At 38.4% G+C, this 12,316-nt stretch overlaps 1 protein-coding gene across 7 annotated transcripts in view; it reads right to left on the bottom strand.

The window, feature by feature from the left end:
- LARP1B (La ribonucleoprotein domain family member 1B) overlaps positions 1 to 12,316 on the bottom strand; it is a 34,424-nt gene that overhangs the window by 17,770 nt on the left and 4,338 nt on the right. For 5 of the 7 annotated variants that reach the window (XM_027659000.1, XM_027658999.1, XM_027658994.1 and 2 more), the window contains exons 2-7: positions 8,558 to 8,619; positions 7,755 to 7,814; positions 5,264 to 5,432; positions 3,698 to 3,841; positions 562 to 705; positions 288 to 456 (exon numbers count right to left, since the gene is read on the bottom strand). In XM_027659000.1, coding sequence (XP_027514801.1) covers positions 288 to 456; positions 562 to 705; positions 3,698 to 3,841; positions 5,264 to 5,432; positions 7,755 to 7,814; positions 8,558 to 8,619 — 748 coding nt within the window. Of the gene's footprint in view, positions 1 to 287; positions 457 to 561; positions 706 to 2,301; positions 3,482 to 3,697; positions 3,842 to 5,263; positions 5,433 to 7,754; positions 7,815 to 8,557; positions 8,620 to 9,495; positions 9,563 to 12,316 lie in introns of those variants that run through there. The other 2 variants (XM_027658996.1, XM_027659001.1) reach the window with 2 other exon arrangements.

Raw genomic sequence — 12,316 nt, 5'->3', positions numbered from 1 at the left:
AAAAAGGGCTGTGTACCATAAATAAAACAGGTATACAAGTTAAAGCCAGATATAGCACAAGATGCAGAACAGCTTCCTTAAAATTCTTCCCCATTACTCATGTTTTTCCACCCCAATAATGAATAAATTTGAGCTGACACTGCTAATGGTCAAAGTTAACTCAAAAAGTTCAAATGAGATGGTTAATATCCATCTTGATATGGATAAGGATTCAACACTGTTTGAAATCAATTATTTTATCTTAACTAGATCTCTAAAAATATTTATACATTAAGCAATCAACTTACATTTGGTGTTTTATATATTCCTTGAGAAGTGCTTCATCCACAGAATACATCTGCACTCCTGTTCCATCACCATAGTAATACATCACACCACTGTTAAGCTCAGGTTGAAATACTTGGTCAATTCCTTCACCATACAGTTCTTGATAACCAACTGAATACTCAAAGTTCACTTCAAAATAAAGGAGAACATAAAAGAATAACATTAGAAAAAGAAAACAATAACATTATAAACATAGTTTTAAATTTTTGTCTAAGTATCTATTTCTTTGCATACTGCTAGGGTTTCCTCTGCCTCTCCCTCTTCCTCTGCCTCTCCCTTTTCCTCTGCCTCTGGAGAATCCTCGGATGCTGCCACCTTCACTCCTCACGCTGCACACATCATCGTGGTCATCTCTCTTTTCTCTATCACGACGCCAATCTTGAAGAGAAAAAAAGAACATCACAATTAAACATCATGGTGCCAAGAAGACCCTTGTAACAGAAGAGTTCTCAGCTTGCACCCAGGCAATCCATAGACCCAGTTGTGCTGGCTGAGACAGGTGGTCAGAGCTTGAGCTGCAAGAGAGAAAGGGGAAGGTTTGCCAGCTATGCCTGAGGGTGAGTCAGGCAGGAGGTGTTAGCAATAAGGAGGAATAAATGGGCTGACTGGCAGTCAATCCAAAATGCTTCTGAAGCAACTGGACACTGGTGCCAGCTCAGGAATCACAGAACCTATGATCAACATGGGACAGGAAGGAATGATCATGAGAATACAGTCTCCTCCTGCAGACAACTCTCAGCTGGAAATCACAGAACTGTAGAATGGTTTGTGTTGGAAAAGACCGTAAAGACCATCCAGTTCCAACTCCCCCTACCATGGGCAGGGACACTTTTCGCTAGACCAGTTTGCTCAGAGCTTCATCCAACCTGGCCATGAACACTTCCAGGGATGGGGCATCCACAGCTTCTCTGGGCAACCTGTTCCAGTGCCTCATCACCCTCACAGTAAGGAATTTTCTCCTAATATCTAATCTAAACCTACTTGCTTTCTGTTTAAAACCATTTGCTCTTGTCCTGTCACGACATGCTCTTGTATAATAGTCCCTCTCTGTCTTTCTTACAGGCTCTCTTCAGGTACTGGAAGGCCACAATTAGCTCACCCTGAAGCCTTCTCTTTTCCTGTTTGAACAAACCCAATTCTCTCAGCCTTTCCTCACAGCAGAGTTACTCCATCCTTCTAATAAACTTGGTGGCCTCCTCTGGACTTGCTCCAACAGGTCAATGTCCTTTCTGTGCTGGGGACCCCAGGGCTAGATGCAGCACTGCAGGTGGGGTCTCACTAGAGCAGAGCAGGGGAGCAGAATCACATCCCTCGACCTGCTGCCCACAGCGGGCCAGGATACAGTTGGCTTTCTGCGCTGCCAGCACACACGGCTGGCTCACGTCCAGCCTCTCATCCACCTGCACCCTTCAAGTCCTTCTTGGCAGGGCTGCTCTCAATCTGGTCATCCCTCAGCCTGTGTTGATACTCAAGGTTCCCCTGATGCAGATGCAGCACTTTGCCCTTGGCCTTTGAGGTTCCCATGGGCCCACTTCTTGATCTTGTCCAGGTCACTCTGGATGGCATCCCGTCCTTCAGGTGTGGCAACCACACCACTCAACTTGGTGTCACCTACAAACTGCTGAGGGTGAATTGATCCCTTTGTCCAGCTCTTGATGATCCTACTGGGGATGGGATTCCCACGGCAATGGTTTTCTGGAGTCTCCTTTCTGTTCCTAGAAGCCGCTGCCTAACACTTGCCTGACTCTGCCCATCTAACAGTCTGTTCTCTGCTGGTCGTACCCGAAACCAAGACTTTTACTTAAAGAGGCCTTTTTGATAACACACACAAATCTAAGACAAGTCTATAAGAATACATGTAAGGTTTTCATATAAATACATGGTCTGCACATAGCAAGGGAGGGCAAGGGAGAAGCAGAAGAAAGGAAAACAAGCAGGTCCAAACCAGACCCCAGGAACCTTGGCTCCACTCACCATAAAACTTAGGGACAGGTGTAATTCTCACTTCACTCATTAGAGAAAAGGAAGCCCCTCTCACACAATTTCTTTCTCTTCTCCTAACACTGTCAGAGACTTCCATGTTCAGTTAGTGACCTTTGCTTAAAGTTTATTTAAGTTGTAATTGGTAGTCTTCCAGATGCCAAGGGACCACTTTGTCAGAGGAATGCTGAGGATGCAGCCCCTACTTGATCAAAATGAGAATTGCTAAATTTAAGAAAGGACTGATTAAAGATATGGTTCTTTGTATTAAAAATCTTGTTTTACTATTTTTAATGAACCCTACAACATATGTATGCTCATGTATTCAAGTCATGTATTTTCTGTCAAATAAGACTCAGAATTTACAAATATCATAATCTGTATGTGTGTGTCTCACTGGAAATTTGGACCTTAGCACTTGTTGCCTTTAACCTTAGGGATTCCAAATGCGTATGTATTACTTGAACCATTTTCCCAAATCAGTTTAATTTTTGCACCCTGAGAGCACCTGTGGCTCAGACACATATTACACCTTCATGAGCAAGTGTTGTATTTAGCCTGAAATGTTTTCGTTTTTTTAATTTCAACACAATGTTTCTGAAAAGAGCAAGAGATGTTCTACATTCTCTCACACTGAAACTGGTCTCGAATCACTAGAGTCTTGAGGCAGAGTTCACACTACATGTTTTTAGTCATTTGACCATCCTGAGAAAAAACTGCTCAAGAAAGTGATAACTGGTAAAAATCCTTCCCCTGTCCATCCCTCAGACATCCAAATCAAACCCTTACCTTCACATTCCTAAAATTACTTCATAAATTCCATCTCAGTAGCATGCAGTACTCATTATAATGAGCAAACATTTAAACTGTTAACATATATTGTCATTTTAAAACTTAAACGAAATACTTACATTCAGCCTAAGATTTCTGCCATCTGACAAGCTATATTCACAACACCTGACAACCTGAAACAGTACTAGCTGTGGTGTTAGTGCAACTTTTCACATGGCCATGCTGAGAAACAGGTCATGGAACTGAGGTCCAGCTTAAAGGTAAAAACGACATCACTAGAATTGCCAAAGCAGAGTTCAAAGTGTAGCTCCACAAGCAGTTGCTCTGGTAGCAACAAGCTGTGGGAACAGCAGCAGAGCAGGACAGAGCAGATGCCTTCTAAGGCTATTTCCAAACATTCTGCATTGTAAAACTGTGGGACAAGATTCTGTAGGGAGCCTTGAAGAGGAAAATATATGCAGATGGTTATTGGGAAATATAAACACTAGGTTTTACTAGGCACTAGGCAAAGCTAAGTTTCAACATAAACTGCCAGCTCATGTGGTATTATACTTTATTTGCCACCAATAGCAAGACCCAGAGATTGAGAAGTACTCACTTCTTGCTTCATTCCGTCTGTTGTTATGAGGTATTGACTTGTTTGTTTCCAGCAGAAATCTGGAGCTCGTTCGAGAGCCTGGTCTTTCTTGGCTGCCTGACCTTACATCGTCCAAATGAAGTGGTACCCATTTCTGCTTGTTACCTTGAAAAGTTAACATATCACTCTTAATTATACTAATACTTGAGGTTTCAGCTCCTGAAAAGATTCTATAGAATTCTTCATGTGAAATTAGTAACAGTTAATTTCAAAGTTTAAAAACCAGAAGAAGCTTAACACTGAAATTTTAAGATATTATGAATGATTAAATAATAAATTCAGTGTATAAGAATTTCTCAAACTGAAATGTAACCTTACCTAACCTTTAAATACACAAAATAAAGGTGAACCTTTTTATTTAACAAACTTTGAGATGTAAGCTCCATTACCAAGAATTTATAGTATATGTAAGTGTATACAGTCAATATGTTACTATATAATTTCACAACTTGCATATGAAATTTAGAGGTAATAAAATAACATCTAAAGTTAACCAGTGCAATAAAGATTTCAATCACAAATAAAAATTTTCCTGAGAATTTAGCTGTGGTACCGTATTTTTACCTCGAAATATTCAGACTAAGTTCATTCACATGCATCAAAAATCATAAGCAAAGCTTTATTTTGTTGTAGGCTGGCCTAAAATGTCCACTACCCATTTTTTCTTTAACTATAATATTGATTATAGTTAAATTTATTTAACTATAATATTGGGCTTCATATTTTTATAGCCAAGAAATAAGTAAATATATAAAATGTGCTTTCCACACAGGGGGGAAAAAGAAAAATAGGCTGTACCTGTGGAATGCTTTGCTTTAGATTTCCACTTAGACTGAAAAAATCAAAAGCAGTAGAGGATTTGTTTTTCAATATATACAGGAAGACTAACAAATCTAAACAGCAAAGGTCTTTAGGATATGAAAAAACACCAGCTGGGAAGCAAGATAAAAAAGCAGCTGATGGCAGCAAGATCTTGAAACTCTCTCCACTGTTCCTCCAGCCTACTCCAGTCTCCTGACTAAATGAGATACAGGTTTGTTTCCCATTTTTAATGTAACAGATTAGATCAAAAGGAAATAAATAACCTGGTTTAGTTTTCAAATGATAACTTCAACATGTAAGCTAATAGTAGAATATGAAAACCAAAGTGTTAGTAATATATAGTAACACACACACATATATATATACAGTTAAATTAACATAGTGCTACCTATTTAGGAAAATAAACATATGAGAGACAGTAATGGACTGTACAGTCACACTAAAATCTTCAAGAAATTGTCAGAGCTTCAAAGACCACCAACAGGACACAAGCTGCTTTTCCCCCAGAACTCCTACTTGACTAAACAGAACACTCCAAAACCTGAGAAAGGAAGCCTTGTTTAAGCTTTCTAGTGGAAAGCAGAAAATATTCTGTTATCACCTAGAAAATGCAAAACATGAAAAGTTTCATCAAGTCATTCAACTGGAATCAATGTAACTGTATCAACAGTGACTTACTGCATTATACACAGTGCCCACACTGACCTTTTTTCCTTTGGTTGTTAGTTTGAGCTTCATCTTCACTAGTGTTATCTGCCAGACCATCTGGCTTTGCCTCTGGATTGTCCTTGATTCCATTATTGCTTTTTTGATCAGATTTTTCCTCCTTTTCTCTTCTATTTGTTGACTTCTTACTGTGACTTACAGTCTTATTCTGCAAGAGACACAGGTAATTATTTCTGACAGTATGGCTGCTGATAGCAAGAGGCACACATTTCCTTTAGCTATTAAAATTCCTTTATTATTACCTGTTCTCAACCTCTTCAGCAGGGCGAGTTTTAAAAACTGTTTTGTGAAGTCTCATTTTAAATAGTTTTATCTTCTGCTAATTTGGCAAGACTGTAAAATTAATTTTTAGACTAAGGAAGTTTTTAACAGAAGATGTAAAACTACAGAGTGCACAATCATGTTTCAATCCTTTAGACATGAAAATTTATTTCATAGGAAAGAAAGAAATATTCTGATCAGTCCCCACTATTCCAGACTGATTATCTTTAAAAAGCTGTGCTCACAGAATACTGAATGGTAAATCAGAAATCCCCATGATGCCGTACAATCTCAACAGCCCAATGTTCATGTAAACTATAAGCCATTATGTCTTAACTCCTACAATTCCGTTCTACTAAAACAGAACATGAACCAAAGATCAGAGGATGTGGAGGTGTGTGGTTACAGATTTATTTTTTCCCACATTAGAATATGGCATTTACTGGGAACTCTGTGCCTTTGAGTAGTGCCAGCATACTGCAGATCATCACTTCCCGGAGATCCCACCAAATAAGAGGTTTCAAAGAGGGCAAAATGACCAGCACTTTAGCAAAGAGTGGGAAGTTTAATTTATCCCTGGTATCAATCCAGGCTGGGGCATGATGGGAATGTGAGCAGATCTGCCAAGAAGGACTTGGGGGTGGTGGTGGATGAGAGGCTGGACATGAGCCAGCAACATGTGTTTGCAGCCCAGAAACCAAATGCATTTGGCAGCAGGTCAAGGCCAGGGATGCTGCTCTTTTGCTCCAGTCTGGTGAGACCCCATCTGCAGTGCTGCACCCAGCTCTGAGATGCCCAACATAAGGACATGGGGACCTGCTGAAGGAAGTCCAGAGGAGGCCACAAAGATGATAAGAGAGCTGAAGCACCTCACCAATGAAGACAAGCTGAGAGTTGGGGTTGTTCAGCCTGGAGAAGACCTTACTGTGGCCTTTCCATCCTTAAAGGAGGATTATAAGATGGAGACAGACTTTTTAGCAGGGCCTGTAGCAACAGGGCAAGGATAATGGTTTAGTAATAGTTTTAAACTATGAGAGAGTAGATTCAGACAAGATAGACTAAGAAATTTTACATGATGAGGGTGGTAAAACAATGGCACAGGTTGCCCAGAGAAGTGGTGGATGACCCTGCTCAGGACACCTTCAACGTCAAGTTGGATGGGGTTCCGTGCCTCTTGCTTTAGTGGAAGATGTCCCTGTTCATGGCAGAGGGGTTGGACTAGAAGACCTTTAAAGGTTCCTTCCAATCCAAACCATTCTATAATATTTACCTGCAAAATGAAGTGTTGTAGAGGCTTCTGCCAAAGAGAAAGAATTTTCCTATGTTGTGGAGACAGCTTTGAACCTGCTGGAGTACATACAGTAGATGCTGCAGCACTACGCTGTAGTACCCTGTACTACGCTGTATTTAATTTGAACACAAAGCCTTCCCTTAGACACAATTAAGTTCAAATACAAACGAAGGGTTATTTTGTTTTACAGACACTATATGAATTTGGACACTTCCAATTACAAAATGTACGTTGAACCCAATTACAAAATGTACGTTGAACCCAAACCCATGAACCCAAATATTCTGGTTTCCCTCACCAAGAAAACAGTAAAAGCTTCACAGGGACGCTGATGCAGAACTACAGCAGAGTGAAATGTCGCCACTCACAATGATCTCTGCTCTCTTCTTGTTTCAAATAGCATCAAAGAGATCTAAAATATATTATGCATTTATCACTTGAGATAAAGGGAAAGGAAGATAATTTGATGGAATAGATGTTAACTTAAAATCCAAAAGGGGGGGAAATATACCACAGGAATAGGATAACTAAGCTGTCTTAAGACAATAGGCACAAAGCATTCTGAGCCATAAGAGAGGGCAGCATGTTCACAACTCCAAAGGCCTTCTCATCTATGCATAAATAGATGAAAACAGTAGAAAAGGTAAATAAAAGTTTTAAAACAGTGGAGTGAATAATATGGCACATTGCACGTCCATGGTACACCACTAATGAGTGTATGGTATGGGTTTGTGAAGGGTTTAGAAGTTCCAGTATCAGTGCTGATAGTCAAGCACACAACAGTATCCTGAATTATTGGCAAAACTTCTGCTGAAACCCTACAACACCAAAAGCACACTCTGGGGAGAACAGTATTAAACAGGTAAGTCAACATGGCTTTAAAAAAAAATAATACTGAAGATAACAAAGGATACTCACTTCATTGTTTGCTATTTCGCTTGGTGTCGGCCAGTCCATGATATCACCAAAATCATCAGCCTGCAAAGACGAGAAACAGTTTATATTACTTCCTCAATTTAGTCCTTTTTAACACATGAAAAACAGTTGTGACTCAGATGGTCAGACTACCCCTTGGAGTAGAAAGGTTAGAAGTAGCAGTTTTAAAAAACAAGAAATACAACAGAAGACAAACGTACAAATTTTGAAAGAGGTCTTATGACTTTTGAGCACACATAAACAATTGTCAGATTAAATGTGGTCTTACACATAGCTTCCTATTTGATTTAAAGGTATCTGTTGCTTAAGGTTTTTTGTTTTTGGAAGACCTTTGAGGACCAACCTAAAAAGGGGTGGCTGTACAAAATTTTAGAAACTTAATTTTTCAATAAAAAGATTCAGTGTTTCCTTGTTGTCATAATGGTAATTTTATGCACATAAAGGATGCAAATCACTTAATATGCAAAAAGGATTTCCAAAACCAATCTAGCACCACTTGTGCTCTAATGATGCTGTTTCTTTGCAGCCCCTTCACGTTTTTATGTAATCCTATTAATTTTTTAAACAAAAGTGCTTTTCTTTATTCCTCATACATACATCAATTTAGCATCCCTCCTAATTTTAAATTTCCCTTCCTTTTTTTACTTGTCTCTGTCTTCAAAATTATCTATTACCAAAGTAGAACATAACACTTCCAGCTGTAACTTCAAAATACCTTGCTATCTTTTTATTACACTACTGTCAGCTATTTACCATATTGGATATTTACAGCCAGAAATACAAACCTCGCTGCATTTCCTTGTCCGGGGTTTTGCCGCTTTTATAACTATAGTGGAATTTTTTAGTTCTGAAAAGGAAGAAAAATATTTTTAGGTGAAAAATTAGACTGCACTTTAAATGAGCAAGGAAGGTATATGTTAACAACTCAATTTAACTATCTATCATACTATATCAAAGGTTTTTTTGAGGCCTTGATATCAAAGTCAATGAACATTTCCATAAAGTCACTAATTACACTGAAAAAGTCACATTTATAAAAAGTGCAAATACTCTTGAAAAGCAGGTGTACAAGACACTGCTAACACTGTATTTAAGCATTTGTTCAGCTAATAAGGTCAAGACTATCTCAAAATGCTCATATTTTAACTTAAGTAGCAAAGACACTAAGCCCCTGAAACACATTTAAGAAGGGCTCTTAGTAGAAGGTATATTTATAAGATAGAATTTATGAAATCTATACGGATGCAAGCATGCATGAAAAAACCCACAGAAGCAATTACATATTCCCAAATTCCTAGTAATTTCCTTTTGTAAGTAATTACTCAAATGTCAAATAAAGTTTAGCCATATAGCTCAAAATCAAACTAAGGCAATTAAAAAAAAATTAAAAGAGAAAATTACTATAAAACTACATTAAGAGTGATAAATTTGAATGCCCAAATTCCATAAAGGATATGTTTATGATAAATATATTTGGCCTAACAATCTGGGATCAATAACTTACATTGGGAAAAAAAGTCTATTTAAACTTTCTATGTCTTAACACATGTGCAACTACCCTTTTGTATATGACTCTGATTTTCTTATTCTGTCCAATTTTTCCCTACCCTTCTCAACTGCATTCTACTTTTTGCGTTGGGAATTCAGGGGAAGAAAACCCATTAGTACCTTGCAATTTTTCTTGAAAATTAGAACTGACAGATAAGAGGAAACCATCTCCTAACTTCTCTTAAGGTCTGCTTATCCCAGCGCATGTTTTTCCATACAGAAGTGGTCACAACCATTCCTTGGAACTTCTTCAGTATTTTATTGCAAGACAAGCTTGAAACATTGAACATGACTAATATCACGAGTGGATTATTTTATACAGGGATAACATCACCTCCTCAACCTTTATCTCTTTCACATCCAGTGACTAATCTTCCTTATCACAGCTTCACACTGGAAACCCCACCCTCATGCCTCAGTGACTCTGAAAAGCCTCTCTGCCTGCTTCCTGGAATATACTGCGAATGTTAGAAGCACAAACTAATGCATACTCCATATTCTGCAGTAAATTTTAATACAGTTTATAGTTATATAAATTATATTTCACTATATGCGACTTGCACATCTCACAGGACTTGAACTCAGTGAATCCTGTTCACCTTGGCCACGTCATTTACCAGCAGGATTTGCCTTTTCTACAGATCTACTTTTTAAAACAAAGACAAAACACACACCCCCAAACTGCCTCTTTTGTGTCATTCAGCCTCAACTTTAGACTGAGAGCTTTTAGAAACATACACTGATCGTGTAATCCTAATTTTCACTTGTCATTCAAGAGTAAACTAATTGCCCTTAACAAAACAAGACAAACGGTTATGGAGGCGGAGCAGCAAACAAATTTGTAATTTTCTCCAACAGAACTGCCACTTACCTGTACAGGTAAACCAACTGGCCATAGCACGGCTGTAAACACACATCTCTGCCCAATTACCTTACTGAAGTCCTTTTTCCATCTCACAGCACTTTTACTTAAAATTGCTGCTGCAGGGCTGCTCTGTCAGAACTTCTACTCTGTGTGTCACTAGGGCGTAGCAAGGGATTCAAAAATTTAAGACTCAATGTTGCTGCACTATCTTAGTCATTAGATATTAGATATTACACCAGGCAACAGAAGAGGCTGTCTGAATAGAGTAGAATGAGACTCAACTCGTTTTAAGGAATCTCTTCTATCTGAATGGAGTAATCTAAGACTTGGAAGATGTATTTGCAAACTAAACAAAAAGAAAATTAATACTAGGCAACACATTGCCTGGTTGATGATGCCCTTTCTGAATTCAAAGGCTTGATAACTCATCACACTCTATACTTCCCTATCTGACAACAAATCCACAGAGTTCCTTGTCCTCCCAAAAGAGCCGTGCTCAAAAATAAATTGAACAGATCCTTTCCTGGCTGGTTTTCTAGGACTTATCACGTGGGAGTTGGATTTTAGCGTGAAGCATGAAAGGGAAGATAAAGGGGCAGGAAAAACAAAAAAGGAGGGTGGGAGAGCAAAAGAACATAACTGATCACTTAAAGGTTTTACCCAGGTCACATCTGTTCTGTTCTCATGAACAACCTAAAGCCACTGTTCAGGCAAAACTTACTCTAGGCCATGTTCAGATAAAAGCTCTGTGCTTAACATCACTCCAGGGTTGGTTTCAACATCACATAACAGCGCTGAGTACTCGGAAATGGTACCTTTAGTACATGGCTCCAGCAGAATTCAGTAAGTCCTTCCAAATAAACTATTTCACTAACTATTCCAACCTAATTGTATTAAAATGATTCATTCTGTCATATGCTACAAGGAATCTGTTCACTAGTGGCATGCTGTGTTAATAAAAGAATTCAGTTATCTTCAATGACTTTACTTCCTGAGTTTCAGCTTTGTTTCGAGGGTGTGGGAGAAATTAAATAAAGTCAAGGATGAGGTAGTTTAATTGCCAATGATCTTTCAATCACTGAACTCCATCCAGTAAAGATGCCATCCACATGAAAACAGAAATCAGCTTTCAAAGCCATTTTTATTATGGTTCTTCCAAGTCTCTTAGTAGACCATCCTAATACAAAGTATTTTCTGTAGAAAGATGCGGCTGTGCAAACATCCCAAGTGCAGTATGTAAAGATACATGGAATGACGGGTCTGAAAAATGAAAAATAAATTTTGGAACCACCAAAACTGCAGCAATCCTCTAGGACAATGACAATTGAGAAGGAAAAGCAGACTGGATGGCTGTGCAGAGATAAGAGGAGTAAAGTTTGGGCTTAAGACGTATCCCCAAAGTACTACTGATCACAAGGCAAACTACACTTACAGTAGTAGGACTTCGGAATGGATGGTTTGAAGCTCTGCAAATAACTTGTCAGCAAGTAATTTTTCCTGATGAATAGGGAGGTATGATATTGCAAATTTATTCTGAAAGCAAAGTCTATTCATAATAGGTGGAACACATTCTAATTTAGATACAAGCACAGTTTATGCTGTAAGATTTTCTAGACAATATTCAAGTTTTATTTTTACTTGGACTGCACGTGGGCTTCCTTTTGTGAAGGAACAACATCACATAAATACCAGAAGTGCTTCAGGGAGCAGCTGAAATCACCCAGCAAAACAACTCTTCAAAACTTCAGTGGAACACGCTTGTTTAACTTGTATAACATTTTCTTTTCAATGTTCAGTTTGAAACTTGACAGTGTATTCCATTTTTAAACAAGGTAAGCTATGCTTAAATCTACCATTTTAACAGATAAATGTGAAAGTATTGCCAATGTGGCAAAATAATCCCTTGGAGAATTTAATAATTTAAATCTAGAGCATGGATTTAGAGCCAAGACTCTGAAAAATAATAAAAAAAGAATCCCAGTTATTATGCTAACATCCTGTCCTACAATAGTTCTAGTATTTTATAGCAAAAACAACATTAAGATTGACCTTCTCCACACCATTTGAACAACTAATCAAGGCAGTGAGTTATGACACCTGCATCCTTCCACTGCTCAAAACCAGTCAGTTT

Source organism: Corapipo altera, unplaced genomic scaffold, assembly GCF_003945725.1.
Source record: "Corapipo altera isolate COAL_440 unplaced genomic scaffold, ASM394572v1 255, whole genome shotgun sequence".
Classification (NCBI taxonomy): Eukaryota; Metazoa; Chordata; class Aves; order Passeriformes; family Pipridae; genus Corapipo; species Corapipo altera.
This window is presented reverse-complemented; position numbering and strand designations above follow the sequence as displayed.